Source organism: Schistocerca cancellata, chromosome 5 (assembly GCF_023864275.1).
Source record: "Schistocerca cancellata isolate TAMUIC-IGC-003103 chromosome 5, iqSchCanc2.1, whole genome shotgun sequence".
NCBI classification, from domain to species: domain Eukaryota; kingdom Metazoa; phylum Arthropoda; class Insecta; order Orthoptera; family Acrididae; genus Schistocerca; species Schistocerca cancellata.
Genome location: NC_064630.1, coordinates 182,569,224 through 182,596,419, shown reverse-complemented (window position 1 = coordinate 182,596,419; position 27,196 = coordinate 182,569,224). Strand labels below are relative to the sequence as shown.

General features: G+C 42.5%; 1 protein-coding gene across 1 annotated transcript in view; it reads right to left on the bottom strand.

Annotated features, from left to right (window-relative positions):
* Positions 1-12,731: 12,731 nt before the first annotated feature.
* The window catches only part of LOC126188428 (post-GPI attachment to proteins factor 6), a 136,740-nt gene continuing 122,275 nt past the window's right edge, over positions 12,732-27,196 (bottom strand). The window contains exons 2-3 of the mRNA XM_049930031.1: positions 24,844-25,369; positions 12,732-13,060 (exon numbers count right to left, since the gene is read on the bottom strand). Of these exons, the coding sequence (XP_049785988.1) occupies positions 12,732-13,060; positions 24,844-25,369 (855 nt within the window). The remainder of the gene's footprint in view (positions 13,061-24,843; positions 25,370-27,196) is intronic.

The following is a 27,196-nucleotide window of genomic DNA, read 5'->3' as shown; positions in this document are numbered from 1 at the left end:
ACCGTAGCGGTCGTGCAGCTCCAGACTGTAGCGCCTTTAACCACTCGGCCACTCCGGCCGGCCCTCCACAGACATCCAAAGGGCACTTCGTACTACCAGTCAACCACAGGGTACACAAGAGCAGCCAGAGGAGGCGAAGAAGGTGGCATACTTGCTGTATGCTGGACCTATTTCTGCAAAGATCAGCAGAATTCTTTCAAAATATGATATAAAGAGTATCTTTTGTCCACCCTCCAAAATTGGGGCCATGCTAGGGAGTGTGAAGGACAATCTGGGGCTACGTAAACCAGGCATTTACAACATCCTGTGCCAGTGTGGAAAGTCATACATTGGCCAGACAACCAGGACGGTGGACGTCAGGTGCAAAGTACACCAGAGGCACACCAGACTCGGACAGGCAAAAAAATCTGCCAAAGCGGAGCACTGTCTGGAGCTCGGCCACTCAATGGACTATAACAACACCAAAATTGTGACACAGACGCCAAGATTTTGGGACAGTGTCATAAAGGAGGCCATCGAGATCAAGGTCACAGACAATCCAATAAACCAAGACAGCGGTTACCAGCTCAGCTCAGCGTGGAGTCCGGCTCTGGAGCTTATCAGGGCTCAACGAAATGAACCAACAAACTCCTCTAGAAGTAGTAACACTGAAGGAGTAGCGCCAGGCGAGTGCAGACCGCGAACGCAACTCCCGACACAGGATGGGCCTCTGACAGCCGCCACGACCGCAGATGATGGACGAGTCGAGCACGGATGACCGTCGGAGCACCAGGGGAAGTGCCAACACCGCAGGATCAGCGCCAGGCGGGCGCGGACCGCGAATGGAGCGCCCAACAAAGGACAGGCCTTAGAGAGCTGCCACAGATGGAGACCAAGTCGGGCGCGGACGTCCGAGGGAGCACCAGGGAAGAAACAACACCTTACAAGCAGCGCCAGGCGGGCAGGGACCGCGAACAGAGCCCCTGACGCGAGGCGGGCCTCGGGCAGCTGCCACAACTGCAGATGGTGGACTAGGCGGGCGCGAACGTCTGTTGGAGCACCAGGGAAGTGCCAACACCTCGGGAGTAGCGCCAAGCGGGCGCGGACCACGAATGGAACGCCACATGTGGGTCCGGCCCCAGACAACTGCCACGACCACAGATGGTGGACGAGCCGGGCGCGGCCGTCCGTGGGAGCAGCAGGGAGGGGCAAAAACCTCAGGAGCAGCACCTGGCGGGCGAGGACCGCGAACGGAACGCCCGACACAGGACAGGCCTCAGAGAGCGGCCACAGATGGCGCCCATGTCGGGCGCGGACTTCCGAGGGAACACCAGGGAAGAGATAACACATTACAAGCAGCGTCAGGTGGGCGCGGATGGCAAAGAGAGCGCCTAGCGCCCTCTGGGCGTAAATACTGGACTAGATCCTCCAACATGGCAGTCTCAGGTAGCACCTGAAGAAAGCAACGAGTTACGTGGCCGAAATATTGTGCCAGAGCGACACAAACATCCGGCAGTAGACCCAATTGTTCCACACGTCAAGTACTACACTACTCGACAACACAGTGAGAAACCATTAATTTTAGAGAAATTTTGCTGTTTCCCCTTTCAGCATACTGTATGTCTATAATGAAGTTTATTCAGTTTATTCTTTCATCAAGTGTAATGCATTAGTGTTTGGTACATAGATGGGTACTGGTATAAGGTATCTAGCAACAAGATGGTCATACATATTTTAAATATTGTGGAGTTATACAGATTCATATATGGATGAAATAAAATTAGATAAATCACAGAAAGACAACAAGGAGGTCATTGTCTGGTAAACTCATCCTAAGTTGTAAGCAAGCACTGTATTCTGGGTTTGCAACTAGACACCACCATATACTTAGTAGTAGCACATACACAACACACAGCCCTGAATGACCAAAGGAAAAAAAAGGAAAGTAACTGCTGGAAATTCCTCTCAGCTTCATACTGCACACATTTGCATTTTCTGGGCATATGTACACTGTTAGTACATGCAACTGCCATTAATGGTGTATGAAAAGCACGTGTGTAAAGCACATTGGTTATGGCAATAGTTAAAAACTGGTGTTCAAAAGCAAACAGTTGTATGAACTGATGTATGTTTAGTAAGTCATGACACAGGCATACCAGCAAATGCTGTTTCCAATAAAGACTTAAAAGGCCTCCACAAATGAAATAATCAGAAATGTGTGTCCTCAATTAGCCATGCTGCAAAGAAGCCTTAAGTCTAGTACACATGTGTTTGCTGCCACACATAGAACTGTAGAATGCTAAAATCCACTTATCAAATCCAAGCTCTCTCTCAAAGGAACATTTTTAGGGAGTGCATATTTTATGAAAAACACATCAACTATGCCACCTACCTTCACTGTAAATTATCCTAAAGTGTGTGTACTGCACTTGTTTAATCATTAGTAGTAGTTTCACAAGAAAGTCATACAAGTACTATTCAGTAAGAGCCTAATAGATTTGCTATTCAGTAGCATCAATCTCTGAATCTTATAATACTGTTCTACATGAGACACCAGTGAACACAGGTTAGTTTTATATTCCTCTGTCTTACTATACATTTTCAGGTGTGTGCTTCTGTTGTTTGTATGACTTACAAATGCTTGCGTAGTTTCTGTTCATCTATAAAAGTATGAAATGGAATGGAGAGAGATGATTGAAAGTACAGAGCCTACATTTCTTGAGTAGCACTAATATTGGCTATCAAGCACAACATTACCGTTTCACATATCACAAATAATAACAGTAAATACCCTCTTTCCACTTAAGAAGCCAACAGCCTTGCTGCAGTGGTAACATCAGTTCCTGTCAGATCACCAAAGTTAAGCACTGTTGGGCTTGGCTAAGGTTTGGATGGGTGACCGTCCAAGTCTGCCAAGCACTGTTGGCAAGTGGGGTGCACTCAGTCTTTGTGCAGCCAATTGAGAACCTACCTGATAGAGAAGTAGCTGCTCCGGTCACTAAAACTGCAATGAATCAGAGAGCCGTGTGCTGACCACGTGCCCTCCACATCTGCATCCAGTGGTGCCTGCTGGCTGAGGATGACACAGTAGATAGTCAGTATAGTTGGACCTTCTGAGGTGTGTTAGGATGGGATTTTGGAGGGAGTCTCCATTTAAGAGGCTTAGCCCAGAACAATGGTACACAGGGGGATGATAAACAACTGTAGATTACAACCACCTTCCCACAACTATTTGACCAATTTGCTAGTGATACATATTTCCTCAGTCACTCCACCCTGTCAAGCAATGTTCAACAGTGTCATTAACAAATAAGTATTGACTGGGATGTTCTGTCAATAACAATATCCATTAAGAAATAAAATAACTGTCCATTACACTTTGCATAGCCTTTCCTCCTCTCATTCTTTAAGTAAAAATTAAGTTCCATTTCTTGTCTTATATGCAAGAAACAAAAATGGTGTACCCAGTACGCAAAAACCACATTTATTGTGTTGTCAGAACTGCATAGACTCTGAAGAGGCATGCATTAAAAAACAAATACATAATCTTTGTATTGCTTTTTAATGCAGCATTCTCTTGACTTAATTGCATACCTAACATTGATTCTTCATTATGAGAATGGAAAAACATGTTTAAAACTTTGGAGATATTTCTAAAAATTATAGGTTTTTCACTCTCAGTAATAGATAGTTAATAGTTATATTAATACTCAACCCCACAAGCGAATTCATTCTTTAGACATCTTGCAGTAATGTTAGGCATAATGTGAAAAGAGAAATCAAGTGTTTGCATCAGATATCTTCAAATTAGGCTACAAAAAATTATATTATATAGTCATGATTTGTAGGTAGTGTTTATTCCTGCAAAAGATTTTAAATCCGTCTTCTACTGGCTAAACTTAAAAATGTTGGAATTTTTAACTCAATGTATAACAAACCTGGATAAAACTGCAATTTCAACAACAGTGCTCTTCACTGAAGAATATAACTGCAGGTAGTCATTCCTAGGGCAGTTGCTATGTTTGAATATCTGGTTAAGTAAATCACCAGTATTGTTATTCCCACACATAATTAATGACATTTTCTTAGATTATGTATTTTCTGTCGAGTTACATTGAGCTGGTTATTAAATTTTCAACATTATTCCATGTTCCATTTCTCGAACATTATTATGTCCATGTATCTGCTGTATAAATGTACAAACTGTTAATTTTCCTAAATGTAAATAACAGACACAAATGGCTGATACTAAAACCCTGTTCTGTTGGAAAAAAATGACGTATACTTTACCTTGACTGTGTTAATAATAAGAAGGAGAATGAACAGGTTGTGTGTTCTACAAGAAACTTTTAGCTGATAATATGGCACAATTTTGACATTGTATTCACAGAACTGCATGAAATTTCCAAAGAGTGAATATTCCTTAATATTACATCACAGTTTTCTGGAAGAAGCCACTTTCTGTCAGAAATTTATAATACAGACTGTATGTGATAAATGCAAATTCACAAAACTTTTCAATTAAAAGACTGTGTTTTAGTTCTGAGTATTTGTATTGTTCTCTATCATAAAACATACATCCATCCAAGTGACATATCTATAGAGTTCTATTGTAATAAAATATATGAATCCAATGCACAAAAGAGTCAACTTGTTAGGGCATCTAATGCCACTGTATTTTGTTAATACTATTTCAGTATTTTTGTTGCCAAATTAAGGGATCTAATCCTAACTGAACAAGTTAACATGATTATCTTCCAGATGTAGGAGACATCCATACAAAGTAGGATCAGGTATTCTAAAATGTCAAAAACCACTAAGCTTATCAGAAGGCAGTGCTTTAGCAGTCAATATTATTATTTTATATTGCAGTAGTCTGAATTAACATGCCACAGACATCTGTAATCAGAAAGGACATGAATATCAGCTTTTAAAATGAGTAATACAACACCAATATCCAACATGGTAACCACATTTTCTGCTATCAGTATTGATTGACATGGACAGCAAAGTACTAAATGGACTATAGCCGAAGGGAAGGTGCTTTATATGAAAAAAATGTCCCCAAATATCACTTCTGTTGTCACAAAACACTTTATTAGGATAATTTCTCTGATGAATATATACTTCTAATAAAACTTATGAACTATAAAACAGTTGTGAACGTTGAAACATTTAACATTAAAGCCAAGATAACAGTCTTCAAAATGTCTTGCTGAAACTGTAAAATGAGCACTGACATTGAACATACAATAGAGAACACAGTGAAAATTTCTTGTAAATAAACTCTTGGACATTTTCTAGCCCTTGGATACCTGAATTAACGTGTTCCAGCACCATAAATACTATAAACAACAATAATTTTTTACACAGGAGATAGAAAAATAGTAACACAGCACTTATTTCTGATTCTTAACACAACATTCCCTCACGTACACAAACAGAACTAACACTTTATAACATATTTGGAAATTTAGGAAAATCTGTAATGAATGAGCATACATTCCCAACAGAAAAAATATTGTTGTTTCAACACAGATACCTCAAGACCACAATGTGATAATGTAACAGTGCCAGTCTGTATTTTCTAACAATATATAAAATATAAGCTATATTTATATCACAATATAAACGAATATTACAAGCATAAGTTAGTTAAATTATACTGTCAGTAACCCATTACATGTCAAAAAAATTGTGTTTTTTAAAAGGCAATCTGCTGTATTATCACACAAAAACTTCAAATAACACCACTGTGTATAATAATCTCAAAAGTAAACAAACAACTTAATTCAGAGTACCTGGTTTCAAAAAATATGCATTAATTGCACTTGAAAATAGTTCAGTATTGCATGCAGAGTAAGGAAACAAATGACAATCACTTTCACGCATACACATATTTGAAGTTCATGCACAGTAGAATCTAATAGTTATCACAGATACATGCCATATGTATAACACCTGACAAGCAACACCAATGATTGTTCCTTTCGTGACTTACAAGGCACCTTACAGAGCTGGAGTACAGCTATATTAAGTATGAACACAAAATCTGTAGCAATACTTATGGAATCTCAAAAGAAATACTTCATTGAAGTTTTGTTTAAACCAGTAATGGTACAAGAATTAATAACACCAAGTTTGACAGATCTGAAAATTTCTGCACGTATCAGAGAACACTTTCATCTACTGTCCAATAAAAGGCATTCATATGTTATGAGTGCTGAAACATTTTAGGGGAATATGTGAGATTAACTTAACCTCCATGTGACTAAACAGAAAAAGACTGGTATTTATAACTTGGTTTAAACTGCTTGTCTAGAAGTGTACAGCATTTCTTTTGTATCTAATAAACTTGTGCATAAAAGATATAAAAGTGGCAATAAACTGTCTCACACGAATCAATAATCCAGAAAAACATTGGTATACATAATTATCAGGTAGAAACCATACAGCCAGAAGCAATATCTCTAACTTTTACAGAAGCCAGACTGCTGATAATGAGTTGAACATGAAACAGATGCAATACTTGAGACAAAAGTGAGGCAGTACTGTAGCACATCCTCTCCCAATGTTACTTGATCTCTACACTGAGCAAGCAGTATAGTGAATTATGGGCAATTTTGGAAAGGGGCTCCAAGTTCAGGGAGAAGAAATAAGAAATTTCAGGTTTGCTGATCACATTGTGATTCTGTCACAGGTGGCAAAGGACATGGAAGATCAGACAATGGAATGGGTAGTGTCTTGCGAAGAGGTTAAAAGATGAAAATAAAAGTCAAACAGATGTTAAATCAAGTGATACTGATTGAACTGGATTAGGAATGAGATGCTGAAACTAGTTGAAGAATTTTGCCATGTGAGCGAACTAAATGATAATGGGAGAACCAATGAGTATATATCTTGTAGACAAAAGAAAGGATAAATATGTTGATGTCAAAAATATATTTAAGTGTTCAAAGTATTTTTTTAAAGTATTTGTTTGGAGTTCAGTATTATATGGAAGTAAAATATGAATGATAACCTGTAGATATGAGTAAGTAACACATGCTTTTGAAATATGGCACTAAATTAGAATGCTGAGGATTAGATGGATAGACTGCCACTGACAAAGACATACTGTATCAATCTAGGGAGAAAGCTTTGTGGTACAATGGACTGAAAGGAGAGAGAGATTGATACAGCACATCTTGAGTATCAAGAGATAGTTAATATGGAAGTGGAGGGAAGTGTGAGGTTCGTAAATGTTGTATTGAAACAAAGGCTTGAATATGCCAACCAGATTCAAATGGATGTATGGTGCAGAAGCTATGCATATATGAGAAGATTTGTTCAAGATAGATCAGCAAAGGAAACTGCGTCCAATTGTTCGTTGCATTGTTGACTGTAAAATTAACATAGTGCAAAACATAGTAATGGTGGCACCTTCTTGTGTGCTACTAACACATATGAACTGCATAGTACATACATTTTCTGTGTATAACATCTCATATTTAACATTTATTAGCTGGAATAATGCAATCCTCTAATTGATCAGAAATGTTATGTTACTCATATTATGAGTTCTTTAACATTATCAGATAGCATTTCTCATTTTCCAAACCTTTCTACAGTGAATATTTTCAGCTGGACAGCTATATATTCATACTGAGTGTAAGTTCAAGTGCAGGATCTCTAAAACAATTGAACAACTATCCTAGGAGGAAGGGTATTAAAATTTTTTATCAGTTATTTGATAACATAATATACATGACCAGTTTCTGCAAGGAAGAAATTCTGTACACTAGATGCATGGTATATCAGACAGAACACTCAATGTTTCAGACTTTTTTCCATTTTTAGTGTGGCTGGTAATGCTACCACTGTTTTGTTTTAATTTTTGTGCATACTTCTGTTACATGTCAGATTATGTTACATGTATAGTACTGGTTCATTACATAAGCATACTTCACTCCCATTTTCAGTAAAGATGAAGAGATGCTCTGTTTTCAATGTTTAAATGTTCAATGGTTCAGTTAGAATTAATTTGATATGGAAGTTTACACAGCATCCTGCAGAATCTTGTAAATATAAAGATGATGTCAAACTATGATGTGTTCAGGCCGCTGCACTATTATACATTATAAAGTTACCTGTATTTCAATTAATGCAAGTGATACTGCAACAAAAGATATAATATGTGCAGAAAATGATTATCATAATCATAATAATTATCAGTTGTGAAGGTGTGACTCAGTTTATTTGATGTTTTTACTATTATACATCAGATGCATAAAAATTTCTTCACTAATTCATGCTGATTATGCAATAATTATTGAGTTACAACAATAAGTAACTCTTAATTCTCTGTTTGAGTTTGAGTGATCTATGTAATACCATCTGCTTGTTTACCATTCAGCACCATCTCAACATAACAATTTCCTCTTCATTTTAAGATAATACATTCTCATAGTAATTTCAATGTTTTTCATCAGCTTTGGGCAGAAATTTCACTTAGTCTTCAAGCTCAGAAGACACCCAGTTTGAGGTAGGTATGCAAAAACTTTCAAATGAATATAAAATCAAATAAATTCATGTGTTGATATGCTATATTCAACTTTAAGCACTATGTAGAAATGTTTTACATTTCTACATAGTGCTTAAAGCATCCAGCACAGTGAAGTAGTTGCCTTTACTCATTCCAGTATATGATAAGATAGCCGTAAAACATATATGTAGGTTAAGTAACTGATATAGATGGATTCAGGAGGTCCTATTAAAACATTAACAATCAATAAACTCTTATTTTCTTGTTCAAAATGTTGTGATGTGTACTGTTTGTATTTTACCCTTATTTGCCTCCTCCCATTTTTTCTGTTTGATTGTAATTTACTTTACTTGTCACATATATCCTTTGTTCATCGTCAGTGAATCTATTACCTTTGTCATTTGATTGTTCCATACCAGTACTCTTCTTTTCATTCATTTTATTGTTTTATTTCTTTCTTCTTTCTTTCATACTCTTTATGAGTGGAAGTTTGTAGTTCGTGAAACCTGGAACAGCTAAAAAACCCATAGTGATCTGTCTTTCCTACAACTGTGGCACCAATGCCTCTTGCATTCCCAAAGATTATGAGCAAGTTCACTGAATATACATCCCTGAGTCACCAGCTTCAAGGTGGCTACTGCAGTATCAGTACGAAAATACCGAACCATAAAAGTCAATATGTCATTTGCAAATTACTTAGTTATTGTAAATCATACTCAAAGTTACTAAGAATTGTGCATCTGTGGCTTTACAATGGTTCATTCATATTTTCTTTTTGATATATATTAAAATAACAAATCAATTAAAAAATTAAATTTATCAACCTCAGTTTGATACAGATCTGTTCAAAAATACTACATTTTCTTAGGCAGAACAATTTAACAATATTCTTTGCCATTTGATTTGTTCCTTTGCACCACACATTCTTCATTTCGACATTTATACCTATTCCTCCTTCTCTTTATTTTAATTTTTGTATAATTTTTATGGAATTTTAATTGTCCATGTTTGATTCCTACCTATTGATCTTTGCTGTCCTTACTGTTTAGTATTTTTGTGACTAGAATGTCAATACTATTATGTCCACCTTTGTCTTCCTCTTCTTCATGAGCTGCTTTCTTTCATTTACTTTCTCTTTACATCATTCTGTTTCTCAAAGTCAAAGGTTCTGCACAGTTCTTTGTGTAGCTATAATCTTCAGTGTGGTGATTTTGACAGTACAGAAATGGGACCCTTGAAATCAGCATAAAGCCCTTAATTTCCCAGATGTTAATGCAGTTGATTAAAATCAGATAGAATTAATGTGGGAAGAAATTTAAATTAGAACACACATATCTTTATGAAGTGAGAATGCCTACTACAGTTATCTGGGTAGTGACTACCATATTCATGATTTAAGTCCAATTATGAAACACTCTGAGAATGACATTTGCAAACAATCAAGTGAATGAGGAGGGCATGTACATAAAGCAAAGAAGTGTCCTTCTGCTGCTTCATTTACACTCAACGCAATGACACTGTATGTGTCAGCCAGCTGTATTACAAACGAACTATGATGACAAAAAACAGCAACAAATAAATTAATAAAGTGTTACTGTTTTAATAAGAAACCACTCAAAATCTCACAGCTGTTAGTGAGCAATGGTAAGGTGTATATGGAGCAAAACATGTACACTGGGGAATAGATGGACCAAGGAACACATTTGGTCGATTCCTTGAGGTAACAAAAGATTGAGCGATAATTTAATGGAAGGTCAGTACATGACGTTCAACAACATATATGGACAACAGAGATGTATATATCAGCAAATCAAAATGAAGGAAAAACTGCCTTCTTGTGGCAGTAGCTGTGAAATGGTTGAAAATGATTATTACACATTAGTGCTTTGATACTATGCAAGAATAATTCTTAAGAGCAAATAGCAGTGCCATTAACTCTTGATACTGCTTTGAATGTATACATGTGAGTGTTTGTGTAAGCAACAGATTCACAAAATATAAAAAGTTTACAGAAACTTATCCTCTTTGAAACTGAAGAAGAAATGCAAGCAGCAGATATGTAAGTGCTAGGGGTAAATAGATAAATCTGAAGACCAACAATAAGAAATTAAAGAGACAGTGGGAGGGAGATGGGAATAATAAGAGAGGTGCAAGAGGTTACAGTGGACGAGTCGATTCCCATATTGGGAAACTTTGTTTGTGTGTTATGATGGTTTCTTTTCTATGCAAATTATAATTTTTTTGTCCTTTGAAACTCGATCTGTAAAAAAATAACAACCCTCCAGGCAAATTTCCTTATGTGATGTATTCTGTGCTTAAACAAAAGAAGGTGTGTGTGTGTGTGTGTGTGTGTGTGTGTGTGTGTGTGTGTGTGTGTGTGTGTACGCATGCGCATGCGCATGCGCACTTTGCTCTTGTGCATGCACTAACGTGCAAGAGACTGATAGACACACACACACACACACACACACACACACACACACACACACACACACACACACACACAGAGAGAGAGAGAGAGAGAGAGAGAGAGAGAGAGAGAGAGAGAGAGAGAGAGAGAGAGGGGGGGGGGGGAGAGGGGGGGGGGGAGAGAGAGGGAGGGAGAGAGGGAGGGAGGGAGAGAGAGAGAGAGAGAGAGAGAGACAGTGGTATTGGACTTCATAGAGATATAGATGGTCTTAGGTACCTATATAGGAAAAGGGAACTTGAACCACAGAGATACGATACGATATTTCACACTCCGTTTCATGTGCTCCCCAGTGAAAACATATAAAAGTGTACAAAATGGTGAAATTTTGAAAATTCTGCATACCAAGCAATTCCAAACACACTGTTGTCCTCCAGGCACACACTTTGCTTGGTCATATTTCAATGAACTGGAAGTATTACAAGTACAGTAATTTACTTGCTTTTTATAGAAGGATACAGTTTATTTAACTAACAAACAATTACTGTTTCGAAATTGGGTTGTATCAAAAGAACATCAAGAGGAGCATCAAATCTTTGTAAAATAAGTTTCTCTTTCATTTATACTTCCACTGCTTATCCTCTCAAATATAAACTAGCAACAATAGGATATAATTTATTTCCTGGTTCAAGACGAATACCTCCATAGATATTTTATCTCATACAATGTGTTACTAAACCATATTTTACATTCTATACTCAGTATGGATACCAACATGGCTGAAAACTGGTAGCAAAGAACAACAGACACGTGCCACTAGCATTCTGGTTTGAGTCTGAGTGTATTGCTCACTGTCATATTATAAAGCAGGCAATTTATAAGGCTTTTCAGACTGTCAAGTACAGCCAAAATCATAACTGTCTTGGACATTTCATGCGAAATCTGAAGCAATAGTAACAATGAGAAGAAGTCTTGAATTGTGTAACTGACATAACGTCATTTTGAGTTGTATAACTGGTGTTTGTATATCATTTGACATTTGTTACATATAGCATATGGATGTTTTTGTGCACAGTTATTGGTAGGTACAAAGCGTACCATTACCCAGAAAATCCAATGAATCAAGCCATGTTTTCTGGAATATAAAACACAAATTAAATGCTTTACTCTGTAAAAATTAAATAAAATGAAATACTGGGGGGGGAGCTTCAAATTCTTTTTACACCATTAAGCTTTCGGCCTGTAATACATATTGTGAGTTAAATTTCCGATAAACAAAAATTAAAGACGTCGTAAAATTTTAACAGAAACTGAAGGTGACCTGTGCACGATTCCGATTTATAAACCCATCACAATGAGGCTGCAAACCAGAAGTGAGAAATTCGTTGTAGGAACGGATTTGAGGATGTATTCAGAATATTGTACATACAAAAGAGGGGGAGCTGATATTTTCATTTTATCACAGCACTGTAAACTGCAGCAAGTGGCTGAAATGCGACACATACACACACACATGCACACAATAGAAAAATAACGGAGGCAGTTGAAACAATTTAACATTTTCGTCTATCCCTGTATGTAGACGTACGGAGAGGCAGTGTTTTCGAGTAATTTATGCGAAAAGTGTGCTACTTTTCATCTACTTCTCATTGTGCCGTTACTATCCTGCAGCGAGAAGCTCACACAGCGGCGCCTTCAGTTGCCTACGGAGCTGTTACAGGAAGGAGGCAGGAGTAGGACAGCCTTCCTACGTCATGCCGCAGCGATCGGCAGGCCCGCGCACCGCACCGGCGGCTCCGGCCACCCGAAGCGACGCAGCAGTCACACGCTGCGCTTGCGCCAGCCGCGGACCGACTTGTTCCAGAAGGGCCTGCGGTCGGTGGGCGTGGCTTCCTCGTCGGGCGTGTCGTCGACCCGGAGGGCGGCCGACTGGCGGCCCGGCTTGCGGGGCAGCAGGAAGACGACTGCGAGCGCCATGACGGCGTGCCACGCGCTGTGCACGTACTTGTAGTTCTGGCGCGTCTGCAGGAAGGCGTAGCAGACGACGCCCACCAGCACGAGCGCGAGGCCGGGCGGCGCGCGCCACCGCCAGTACGAGGCCGTGGGGTAGCAGCGGCGCCGCCGCCGGCACCGCGACCCCCACGACGCGCCTGCAACACGACGGGCACCGCCTTGCAGTCGAGACTCACAAGTTGTATACATCATTGGGGAGTCCAAGATGAGTGGGAAATGGCTTGTGGTCACTAATTTAAGCCTTCCCGTCTTTATTAAATGACAAAACGTTCGCAACCCAAAGCATTATTTACTACGAGGCGTGCTTTTTAAGTAAGTGCAGTTTTGAAATTTAAAAAAAAAGACATGCTAAGATGTTGTTGTTGTTGTTGTGGTCTTCAGCCCTGAGACTGGTTTGATGCAGCCCTCCATGCTACTCTATCCTGTGCAAGCTTCTTCATCTCCCAGTACCTACTGCCGGCCGCGGTGGTCTAGCGGTTCTGGCGCTGCAGTCCGGAACCGCGGGACTGCTACGGTCGCAGGTTCGAATCCTGCCTCGGGCATGGGTGTGTGTGATGTCCTTAGGTTAGTTAGGTTTAAGTAGTTCTAAGTTCTAGGGGACTTATGACCTAAGATGTTGAGTCCCATAGTGCTCAGAGCCAGCCAACCCAGTACCTACTGCAACCTACATCCTTCTGAATCTGCTTGGTGTATTCATCTCTTGGTCTCCCTCTACGTTTTTTACCCTCCACGCTGCCCTACAATACTAAATTGGTGATCCCTTGATGCCTCAGAACATGTCCTACCAACCGAGCCCTTCTTCTAGTCAAGTTGTGCCACAAACTTCTCTTCTCTCCAATCCTATTCAATACCTCCTCATTAGTTATATGATCTACCCATCTAATCTTCAGCATTCTTCTGTAGCACCACATTTCGAAAACTTCTATTCTCTTCTTGTCCAAACTATTTATCGTCAATGTTTCATTTCCATACATGGCTACACTCCATACAAATACTTTCAGAAATGACTTCCTGACACTTAAATCTATACTCGATGTTAACAAATTTCTCTTCTTCAGAAACGCTTTCCTTGCCATTGCCAGTCTAGATTTGATATCCTCTCTACTTCGAGCATCATCAGTTATTTTGCTCCCCAAATAGCAAAACTCCTTTACTACTTTAAGTGTCTCATTTCCTAATCTAATTCCCTCAGCGTCACCCGACTTAATTCGACTGCATTCCATTATCCTCGTTTTGCTTTTGTTGATGTTCATCTTATATCCTCCTTTCAAGACACTATCCATTCCATTCAACTGCTCTTCCCAGTCCTTTGCTGTCTCTGACCGAATTACAATGTCATCGGCGAACCTTAAAGTTTTTATTTCTTCTCCATGGATTTTAATACCTACTCCAAATTTTTCTTTTGTTTCCTTCACTGCTTGCCGAAAATACAGATTGAACAACATCGGGGATAGGCTACCACCCTGTCTCACTCCCTTCCCAACCACCCCTGCCAACTTCAGAATTTGAAAGAGAGTTTTCCAGTCAACATTGTCAAAAGCTACCTCTAAGTCTAAAGCTATCTCTAAGTCTCTCTAAGTATTTCCTAAGGAATTGTATTTCCTAAGGAAATGCAATCCGAAAACAATGGAAGTTTGTCACAGTGCGCTTGTTCGCCCACTGCTTGAATACTGCTCAGCAGTGTCGGATCCGTACCAGATAGGGTTGATAGAAGAGATAGAGAAGATCCAACGGGGAGCAGCGCGCTTCGTTACAGGATCATTTAGCAATCGCAAATCAAGTGGAAGACTCTGCAGGAGAGACGCTCAGTAGCTCGGTACGGGCTTTTGTTGAAGTTTCGAGAACATACCTTCACCGACGAGTCAAGCAGTATATTGCTCCCTCCTACGTATATCTCGCGAAGAGACCATGAGGATAAAATCAGAGAGCTCAGAGCCCACACAGAGGCATACCGACAATCCTTCTTTCCGCGAGCAATACGAGACTGGAATAGAAGGGAGAACCGATAGAGGTACTCTAGGTACCCTCCGCCACACAGCGTCAGGTAGCTTGTGGAGTATGGATGTAGATGTAGATGAGTATCGTACAGATTCCCGTATGGAGGACGTAGTGATAGACATCCCTGGGGTTGTGAAGCAGCTGAATGGGTTGAAAATAAATAAATCGCCAGGTCCTGATGGGATTCCAATTCGGTTTTACAGAGAGTACTCTACTGCATTGGCTCCTTACTTAGCTTGCATTTATCGCGAATCTCTTGCCCAACGTAAAGTCCCGAGCGACTGAAAAAAAGCGCAGGTGACGCCTGTATATAAGAAGGGTAGAAGGACAGATCCTCAAAATTACAGAACAATATCCTTAACATCGGTTTGTTGCAGGGTTCTCGAACATATTCTTAGTTCGAATATAATGAATTTCCTTGAGACAGAGAAGTTGCTGTCCATGCATCAACACGGCTTTAGAAAGCATCGCCCCTGCGAACCGCAACTCGCCCTTTTTTCACATATCTTGCGAACCATGGATGAAGGGTATCAGACGGATGCCATATTCCTTGACTTCCGGAAAGCGTTTGACTCGGTGCCCCACTGCAGACTCCTATCTAGGGTACGAGCATATGGGTTTGGTTCCCAAATATGTGAGTGGCTCGAAGACTTCTTAAGTAATAGAACCCAGTACGTTGTCCTCGATGGTGAGTGTTCATCGGAGGTGAGGGTATCATCTGGAGTGCCCCAGGGAAGTGTGGTAGGTCCGCTGTTGTTTTCTATCTACATAAATGATCATTTCGATAGGGTGGATAGCAATGTGCGGCTGTTTGCTGATGATATTGTGGTGCACGGGAAGGCGTCGTCGTTGAGTGACTGTAGGAGGATACAAGATGACTTGGATAGGATTTGTGATTGGCGTAAAGAATGGCAGCTAACTCGAAGTATAGGAAAACGTAAGTTAATGCAGATGAATAGGAAAAAGAATCCCGTAATGTCTTAATACTCCATTAGTAGTGTAGCGCTTGACAGTAACGTCGATTAAATATTTGAGCGTAACATTGCAGAGCGATATGAAGTGGGACAATCATGTAATGGCAGTTGTGGGGAAGGCGGATAGTCGTCTTCGGTTCATTGGTAGAATTTTGGGAAGATGTGGTTCATCTGTAAACGAGACCGCTTATAAAACACTAATACGACCTATTCATGAGTACTGCTCGAGCGTTTGGGATCCCTATCAGGTCGGACTGAGGGAGGACATAGAAGCAATTCAGAGGCGGGCTGCTAGATTTGTTACTGGTAGGTTTGAACATCACGCGAGTGTTACGGAAATACTTCAGGAACTCGGATGGGAGTCTCCGGAGGAAAGGAGGCGTTCTTTTCGTGAATCGCTACTGAGGAAATTTAGAGAAACAGCATTTGAGGCTGACTGCAGTACAATTTTACTGCCGCCAACTTATACTTCGCGGAAAGACCACAAAGATAAGATAAGAGAGATTAGGGCTCGTACAGAGGCATATAGGCAGTCATTTTTCCCTCGTTCTGTTTGGGAGTGGAACAGGGAGAAAAAAAGGCTCTGAGCACTATGGGACTTAACATCTGTGGCCATCAGTCCCCTAGAACTTAGAACTCCTTAAACCTAACTAACCTAAGGACATCACACACATCCATGCCCGGGCAGGATTCGAACCCGCGACCGTAGCGGTCAGGTGGTTCCAGACTGAAGCGCCTAGAACCGCACGGCTACAACGGAACAGGGAGAGAAGATGCTAGTTGTGGTACGAGGTAACCTCCGCCACGCACCGCATGGTGGATTGCGGAGTATGTATGTAGATGTAGATGTAGAACGTTGTACCAGTTTTTGAATACCCTCCTCATAGAAGTCTGCCGCCTGACTTTTTAACCACTGCATCACCACTGTTTTGACTTCGTCATCGTCTTGAAGGCGCTGACCGCCCAGGTTTTTCCTCAAGTGCAGTAGTCACTGGGCGCAAGATCGGGGCTGTACGGAGGGTGATCTAGAGTTTCCCATCGAAAAGATGTGATGAGATCTTTGGTTTGATTCGCCACATGTGGACGGGCGTTGTCTTGCAGCAAAACGATGCCCTTGCTCAACTTCCATGGACTGTTGCTTTGATTCTGGTGTGACGTAGGCCACCCATGTTTCATCAACCGTAACAAGTTGGCTTAAGAAATCATTACCGTAGTTGTGGTGCCGCTCCAGGAAAGTCAATGCACTGTCTAAACGTTTGGTTTTGTGCACATCCGTCAACATTTTCGGTACGCAACGTGCGCACAATTTTCGGTAATTCAAGTCCTCCGTCACAATGCCATACAAAACACTACGAGAAACATTAGGAAAGTCATCCCGCAAGGAGGAAATCGTAAAGCGTCTGTTTTCTCTCACCTTATTGTCCACTTCCTGCACCAAACTTTCATTAACGACCGAAGGACGCCCACTCATCATGCATAATTGTGCGTCCACCTTTAAATGCTCTCACCCACTTTCTTACCATTCCATCACTCATAATGTTTCCTCCGTAAACTGCACAGATCTAACGATTAATATCGATCGCTTTTAGGCATTTAGCACTAAGAAATCTTATACCAGCCCGTACTTCACAGTCGGCGGGACTCACGATTATTGGAGGCATCTTAAACACTCAGAACACAACGTAAACAAGGAAAAATCAGACTGTAATGGCGTCAGTGCGTAGATTAAGGTACAGACTTTCATGTAAAAATAAAATTATTGAGATATATTAGCAAGTCTTTTTTTTAATTTCAAAACGGTACTTACTTAAAAAACACGCTTCCTATAATTTCTACAGTCGCGATTACGACTTTTAAGTCATATTCATGCGGGTATGTTGCAATCAATGATAAACACTAACGTTAGAGATTCCGAAGAGTATACATGCCTCACATTGCTTCCGCGAAATAATCTGTGTCATAATTTACAAACATTGCTCGCGTACTGTAAACACAGCAGTTGTCAACATTACGTGAGCCATTGCTAGGTGTTTCACCGCTCTAGGCAAGAACTGAGAAATGACGCCCCTTCTTTTTTGCTACCATCGGTCTCCCCCGATCTCCCCCCCCCCCCCCCCCCCAAATCCACCACTACGCCAAAAACTACGTAATATTTACAGAAATCACTATTTTCGATTCGTGGTCGATGGCGCTGTAATCGACAGATATCAAACGTGCTTGTTTTTGCAATTAATATATGACGTATTTGATTCCACACTTAATTTACGTCATAAATGTAAACCTTTCAGCCGGCCGCTGTGGCCGAGCGGTTCTATGCACTTCAGTACGGAACCGCGCGACTGCTACGGTCGCAGGTTCGAATCCCGTCTCGGGCATGGATGTGTGTGATGTTCTTAGGTTAGTTAGGTTTAAGTAGTTCTAAGTTCTAGGGGACCGATAACCTCAGATGTTAAGTCCCATAGTGCTCAGAGCCATTTGTAAACCTTTGTGTTCCAATGGTAGATACTGACGTTCAAACGTTACTTGAGTGCTGCAAATGGGATTGTACCGTACAAATAATATGGCTGGATATTGACATTTGTGGCAAATACACTGCCTGCAAGGTAACTTAAGTTTTCTGTTCCCCGCGCGATTGATTGTAGTGAGTACCAAAACCATAATGGCTGTCCTCGAACCCTGCCATCAGGGTGACAGATATCGGTGTGTTTCCATCCATCCGACGTAACTCTTGCGGAAACCGCTACGCGGCTACCGGAACATAAACCCCTTGTAATAAGGTAAAATGTCCATGACGTGACTGTGGCAGGCGCAGCTGCCACGGATACGCACAGAAATCAAGCACTCAAATGGTGAGACGCAAGGGGACTCACCGAAATAAAGCATTCCGATAGGAAGAGGAAACTATTACATCCATGTTGTTGTTACTATCCATGATACCAAACGTAGTTTCTAACCACACACGGAAACTGCTAACCGTAGTGTACTGTTCAATCAAATTTGCAACACTCAAGTAAATTTCGAATGTAAATATCTAATGTTAGGACACAAACGTGTACGTTTACATCGCAAATAAAATGCAGAATCAAATGAGTCATTTCTTAATTGCAAAACCAGGCATATTTGGTATTTGTCGACTATGGGAAACATCACTTTGAGTAGAATCTGAATATATAATAAAAATGGGGGGGGGTCTCATTTGAAAACACACAGTTGGAGAGGTGGTTAGGAGTGGCAAATTACAGCACAGACAGATGTCCCCTTTACTAACGTTAACTTTTCAGCTATATTTTTTTTTCGTACGATGCGTTGTTTTCGAAATATTCCCAACCACACTGTATATTGCTAGAAAAGCTTTCAACAATATACAAGCCGCGGCATATTCCAAACTTAAAATTAAAAAGAACGCTGTTTTTGCCAAATCGACACTCAACAACGAATGATTTACGTACACAAGACACTTTCCATATCTTTATTGCTGCATGGAAAAGCCATTGTCTTTTGATGATTTTTTTGTGTTAGGCGTTTCTTCTCCGTTTAAAATACTTCCACGAAACAAGCTTATGGACGTAGAAACTCGATTTTGTAATTGGCTGACAACGGCAAATCACATCTTCATTGATTTCACATTGCAAATCCATGAACTCTGACAGTGATATGAATTGAATACTAACCGTACCGTAATATGTGTACTTTGGTACATATCATGGAACATAGTGGTGAAATACCGAAAATTTCGGTAAGAAACTGAGCACCTGGCAACCCGGACCACCGGAACTGCTGAAGGCTTGTACACGGGCTCACCCACTCACAGCCAATACGCTAAACAAGCCGCCATCGCCCAGTATCCCACAGTAAAGCAGAATGTATACTCATTAATCACGCACAGCGTCTGTAAGGATACCGACACTGACTTTGGAATTTCTGGTTACCGGTACTGGCAGTCCTCCAGTGGCCAGCTCAATACGAACTTGACTTTGGTTACCGATTACGTGTTCGTACCAGGGACAGACACAAAAGCAGAACGCTGTCAATAGGAAGTCCGAAACAACTCCCCCACTCAACTATAGAGGGCGTACACACATACATTCTGCTTCTTTGGTCTAGGAAATTTTTGTCTCAATCTCCGTATTCTCCAGACATGGCACCCAGTGGCTCTCTGCTTGGAGCAGGAAGACGACTGCGTAACAGGGATTTCCACAGCGACGTTGAGGTTACAACTTGCAAAGATGTAGCGACAGTCCAACTCAGTGATACATCGCTATGCCAGCGTGAATCGAATTCGCAGCCACACTGTACTTCTTTGCGGCCGATCAACGTCTCTGTCGCATATCTGTGGCGGTAAGCGTAGTGGCGTGGTCCGCGAGTTTAAAAGGACGGAGCACATGTTGGAACGTTAGTCTTTCACCTCACTCTAAAGATGGCTGAACGATACACAGCCGAAATACTAGCAGAAGTCGAATTTATGCGGAAGCGCACCCGAAATTTAGTAGCATAGTCTGGGCATTTTCCGCACCACGACTTAGGCTGTCTCAAGACACATAGTTTCTAATTTCAGTACTTGACTTACTGCGTTAGACGTTTAGTGCATTTTTTAAAATTCTGGCCGTATTGACATTTAGTTCTTGGACACGATACATTTTCAAAATCAGTGATATGAAAATGCTAGCCACCCACCCCGGCTTCGCACAGGTAGCACTAACAAGGAAATTTTACCAACGTGACCTCATATTTCATGGAGAAAAAAAACACTCATGCCAGTATCAGACCCAGATATCGATTCCGCCCCCAAAATTTGGGCCATAATCATCCTGATAGTTTGCATTATGACCTACTGAAAGTACAGCTTTTAAACTTCGCGTAGCTGTTGTGTTTCTTTTGGATTTTAAAGCTGGCATTATTAAAGTTGTGCACATCTTTAGGAGATGCTCTGCGGAAACGTGACTGACATGCTTTAACTGTAAGTCGAAAATCATTAACCTCATTTCATAATAATTCTTCAGTTACTTAAGTTTGTTCATTTCGCTAGCGGTTCTAGGCGCGCAATCCGGAACCGCGCGACTGGTACGGTCGCAGGTTCGAATACTGCCACGGGCATGGATGTGTGTGATGTCCTTAAGTTAGTTAGGTTTAAGGAGTTCTAAGTTCTAGGGGACTGATGACCACAGATGTTAAGTCCCATAGTGCTCAGAGCCATTTGAACCATTTTTTTTTTTTTTTTCTTTTCGACTTTGAGGTATCTCTACAGGGTGCATATTAACAAAACCGATAAACTGCAGGGATCGTTTCCTGACTGGAAATGGAGGAAAAAAGATCCTACGAACACGTATTCGGAAATGGATGGTGTGCGTGCAACGACAACAAATCGCCGTGGAACACAGCGCAGAGCTGCATCGGATCTACGTCACAACAGATGTTCACAGTGGCCTCCATGGCTTCTGGTAAAGGTTGCTTGTCGGTAAAGAGGACGATGTCAGAAATCCCTTAACTGTGATGCTGTGGTGCAGAAACCATCTACAACATCCTTCCCGTAGAGGGAAATGCGCTGCTGATAAACCTTGCAATCGTTGTAGGTGATAGGGATAGTTCTTATGCAGGATACACTTAATCGTACGTTGGCTTACACCATGTTGGCGAGCTACTTACCTGGAGCTTGTACTAGGGTTCATCTCAGTATCCTGTAGAAACTACAGTCCGCCGCTTCCCTGTACTTTCGTCTGACAAAGGATCCAAAAGAGGCTCGAAATGTTGTGTGATGCGGTTGGTGTCTGTAAGAGTACTTGTTGTGGTATAGCCGTGCTGCCTATCAACAGTTTCCAGCTACTTGGCTTACATAAACACCACCTTTGCTTGTTCCCGACGTGCATACCGGACCATAATGTTGCTTACTATACGCTGCGTCAATCACACCGCCTACAGCGCACTGCCACGTGGTCAGAATAACTTTCACTAGTTAGCGCCATCTATCGTGGTAACGATACATTTCCAGACACATGTTCGTAGAACATTCCATTTCGAGTCAGGAATCCGTCCCAGGAGTTTGTCGATTTTATTAATGTTCACTCCTGTATAGCTCCAGAATGCCAATATGAGAATATCGTGAAAATACTATTGAACATTTATGTCTATGAGGTTGACGTATTATATGCCATACTATTTATTATTTTTTGCGTAAAATTACATGTATTCTCGAACAACATTTCAACCCTCCCTCCCTCCCCCCTCATCTCCATGCCCCAGGCAGATCGTGTGTTTTGCTCGTCATCAGTGTGCTACATCCGTGTTGTGTTTAGAGCTGTTCTCCTGTGCATCGAAAGGTGTGTTTTCAACTATGTGCTGGACTTGTACATCGTGTTACTGTCAGTGATTGTCATGTGCTACGTCGTCCGTCGATACTTTTGTGCTCCGGTCATACTTCGCCTTGTGTTCTTTTAATTGTCCCACTGTGTGGTTTTTTGTGTGCGCTACTTTTTTACGGTTTTAATCTCCGTTTTACTGTCACTCCTTTTTGTCTATTGTCTTCCATAATGTTACCCCCTTTTTTATATCTATGTCCACCATGTTTTCTCTTTTATGTTATTTTTAAATGTCTTCAATTGTATGTTTTATGTCTTACGGCAGAAGAGCAGCACATATGCTGCTCCCAGCCCGCCCCAAGGGGAATTGAAATACAATCAAGAAAAAAAAAAATTCAAAACAAGCTGGTCTAATGTGTCCACTTTCCCCATCCTGTTCTCTAACCTTCAACCGAGCAACGTGGCACAGTGGTAAAAATACTCGACTCACATTCGGGATGAAAACGGCTCAAACCTATCTCCGGCCATGCAGATTTAGGTTTTCCGTGATTTCCCTAAATCGCTCCAGGCAGATGCCGGGATGGTTCCTTTGAAAGGGCACGGCCGATTTCCTTCCCTGTCCTTAAGCAATTCGACCTTTCGATCTCGTGCTCCGTCTCTAATGAACTTGATGTCTACGGGACGTTAAACCCAACCTTCATTCCTTTATTTCTTCTATCCTTCAACAGCACGCGAGTAGGAGAGCTCTAGTTGTCACTCCACTCTGCAGTACTTCGCGCTCGGACATTAAGCGGTTGCAGTGGGGCAGAGCGAGTGACGAACAACTGGTGCGTGCGAAGTTGAAAAGCTGTATTTTCAGAACGCCATAACTGCGCGCTATCAGAATTATCATCCAAATTTTCCCTCGAGACTGATTGCTGGGGTTGATATCTTGCAAGTGTGTTTTTTTTCCCTCAAAAAATGAAATCAAGTTGGTGACGTTTCCTTGTAAGTGTCTACAGTAGGACGACTTCTCTGGTGTAGCAATAGTACCGTAAATTATGTACATACTGTACACAAATCTTCCTCGTGCATCGGTCTATTATACACCACGAAGATGACGTGCTACAGACGCGAAATTTAACGACAGGAAGAAGTTGCTCTGATATGCAAACGATTAGCTTTCCAGAGCATTCACACAAGGTTGGCGCCGGTGGCTACAGCTACAACGTGCTGACATGAGGAAAGTTTCCAACCGATTTCTCATACACAAACAGCAGTTGACCGGCGTTTCCTGGTGAAACATTGTTGTGATGCCTCGTGTAAGGAGGAGAAATGCGTACCATCATGTTTCCGACTTTGATAAAGGTCGGATTGTAGCCTATCGCGATTGCGGTTTATCACATCGCGACATTGCTGCTCGCGTTGGTCGAGATCCAATTACTGTTAGCAGATTATGGAATCGGTGGGTTCAGGAGGGTACGCCGTGCCGGATCCCAACGGCTTCGTATCACTAGCAGTCGAGATGACATTCTATCCACATGGCTGTAACGGATCGTGCAGCCAAGTCTCGATCCCTGAGTCAACAGATGGGGATGTTTGCAAGACAACAACCATCTGCATGAACAATTCGACGGCGTTTCCAGCAGCATGGACTATCAGCTTGTAGACCATGGCTGCGGTTACCCTTGACGCTGCGTCACAGACAGGAGCGCCTGCGATGCTGTACTCAATGACGAACCTGGGTGCACGAATGGCAAAACGTCATTTTTTCGGATGAATCCATGTTCTGTTTACAGCATCATGATGGTTGCATCCGTGTTTGGCGACATCGCGGTCAATTCACACTGGAAGCGTGTATTCGTCATCTCCTTACTGGTGTATTACCCGGCGTGATGGTATGGGGTGCCATTGGTTACACGTCTCGGTCACCTATTGTTCGCATTGACGGCACTTTGAACAGTGGACTTTACATTTCAGATGTGTTACGACCCGTGGCTCTACCCTTCATTCGATCCCTGCGAAACCCTACATTTCAGCAGGATAATGCACAGCCGCCTGTTGCAGGTACTGTACGGGCCTTCTGGATACAGGAAATGTTCGACTGCTGCCCTGGCCAGAACATTCTCAAGATCTCTCACCAATTGGAAACGTCTGGTCAATGGTGGCCGAGCAACTGGCTCGACACAATACGCCAGTTACTACTCTTGATGAACTGTGGTATCGTGTTGAAGATGCATGGGCAGCTGTACCTGAACACGGCATTCTAGCTCTGTTTGACTCAATGCCCAGGCGTATCAAGGCTGCTATTACGGCCAGCGGTGGTTGTTGTGGGTACTGATTTCTCAGGATCTATGCACCCAAATTGCGCGAAAATGTAATCACATGTCAGTTCTAGAATAATATATTTGTCCAATGAATACCCGATTATCATCTGCATTTCTTCTTGGTGTAGCAATTTTAGTGGCCAGTAGTGTATCTTAAATCTGTATCAAAATTCCTATAGTAGTTCCAATGGTGCGATTACATAAAGGCATAAAACGCGGCAGACGTCTTTAATTTATAACGTGTAGTAAGATAACTTTTGAATCTCGCCCCTTGTTGCATACATTTTTGACGACGGCTATGTATTCTGATGCAATGGCAGGATGTGCGACGCCTGCCTAGCGAACTCACCGAGTATGGCGACGCCTACGAGGACGGGGAACATGAAGACGGCGAGCGAGGTGCGGTCGTACTCGGTGCCGAGTGCGATGCCGATGGCGCCCGCCACGTGGCACAGGCTGCGGAAGGTGGGGTGCACGTCCGCCATGGCCACCAGCGTCACCCAGACGGCCAGGATGGCCGTGTAGAAGTCGCAGAACTGCAGCACGCCCAGCGGCATCATGCACCACGAGTACACGTCCTCGCCCGCCTCGCACGCGTGGTAGAAGGTCGAGAAGAACATGGTGGCCGTGTAGACGAGCGCCTCGGTCCAGTAGCGGTGCCGGCACGCCACCACGACGGCCGGCGCGAAGAACAGGTTGGACAGCGTCAGCAGCAGCGCCGCCACCAGCAGCTCGCTCGTCGACGTCATGGCCGAGGCGTCGGTGCAGCCCCATCCGCGGTAGCCGTGCACGCACGCGCACGACGAGAAGATGACGCCGCCGCTCAGGTAGTTGTTGCAACGGCCGTACTCGCCGCACATGTCCGGGCCGCACGCCTGAACAGACAGTCGAGAGCAAAAGTCAGTAACAAGCCAAGACCCCGATAGTACACTACTGGTACACCAAGAAGAAATGCAGATGATAAACGGGTATTCATTCGACAAATATATTATACTAGAACCGACATGTGATTATATTTTCACGCAATTTGGTTGCATAGATCCTGACAAATCAGTACCCACAACAACCACATCTGGCCGTAATAACGGCCTTGATACGCCTGAGCGTTGACTCAAACAAAGTTAGGATGGCGTGTACAGGTACAGCTGCCCACGCAGCTTCAACACGATACCACAATACATCAAGAGTAGTGACTGGCGTATTGTGACGAGCCAGTTGCTCGGCCACCATTGACCAGACGTTTTCAGTTGGTGAGAGATCTGGAGAATGTGCTGGCCAGGGCAGCAGTCGAACATTTTCTGTATCCAGAAAGGCCCGTACAGGACCTGCAACATGCGGTCCTGCATTATCGTGCTGAAATGTAGGGTTTCGCAGGCATCAAATGGGGGTAGAGCCACGGGTCGTAACACATCTAAAATGTAGCGTCCACTGTTCAAAGTGCCGTCAATGCGAACAAGAGGTGACCGAGACCTGTAACCTATGGCACCCCATACCATCACGCCGGGTGCTACGCCAGTATGGCGATGACGAATACACGCTTCCAATGTGCGTTCACCGCGATGACGCCAAACACGGATACGACCATCATGATGCTGTAAACAGAACCTGAATTCATCCGAAGACATCACGTTCTGCCATTCGTGCACCCAGGTTCGTCGTTGAGTACACCATCGCAGGCGCTCCTGTCTGTGATGCAGCGTTAAGTGTAACCGCAGCCGTGGTCTACGAGCTGGTGGACCATGCTGCTGCAAACCTCGTCGAACTATTCCTGCAGATGGTTGTTGTCTTGCGCCGGCCGGAGGGGCCGAGCGGTTCTAGGCGCTATAGTCTGGAACCGCGCGACCGCTACTTTCGCAGGTTCGAATCCTGCCTCGGGCATGGATGTGTGTGATGCCCTTAGGTTAGTTAGGTTTAAGTAGTTCTAAGTTCTAGGGGATTGATGACCTCAGAAGTTAGGTCCCATAGTGCTCAGAGCCATTTGAACAATTTTTTTTTTTTTTTTTTTGTCTTGCAAACGTCCCCATCTGTTGACTCAGGGGTCGAGATGTGGCTGCACGATCCGTTACAGCCATGCGGATAAGATGCCTGTCATCTCGACTGCTAGTGATACTAGGCCGTTGGGATCCAGCACGGCGTTCCGTATTACCCTCCTGAACCCACCGATTCCATATTCTGCCAACAGTCATTGGATATCGGCTAACGCGAGCAGCAATGTCGCGATATGATAAACCGTAATCGCGATAGGCTACAATCCGTCCTTTATCAAAGTCGGAAACGTGATGGTACTCATTTCTCCTCCTTTCACGAGGCATTACAACAACGTTTCACCAGGGAACGCCGGTCAATTGCTGGTTGTGTATGAGAAATCGGTTGGAAACGTTCGTCATGTCAGCACGTTGTAGCTGTAGCCACCGGCGCCAACCTTGTTTGAATGCTCTGGAAAGCTAATTATTTGCGTACCACAGCATCTTCTTCCTGTCTGTTAAATTTCGCGTCTGTAGTACGTCATCTTCTAGGTGTAGCAATTTTAATAGCCAGTAGTGTATTACTGGAAAACAAGTGGAGGTCAGACAGAGACATGCCAGAGAGAGAAGATCGCAGTCGGTGTGGCTCATCATTATCCTACTCAGACTTCCACAACCACACACACGCAAAATTCTTTTTTTTAACTTACATAATGAAATACACAGCAGCAATAGGTT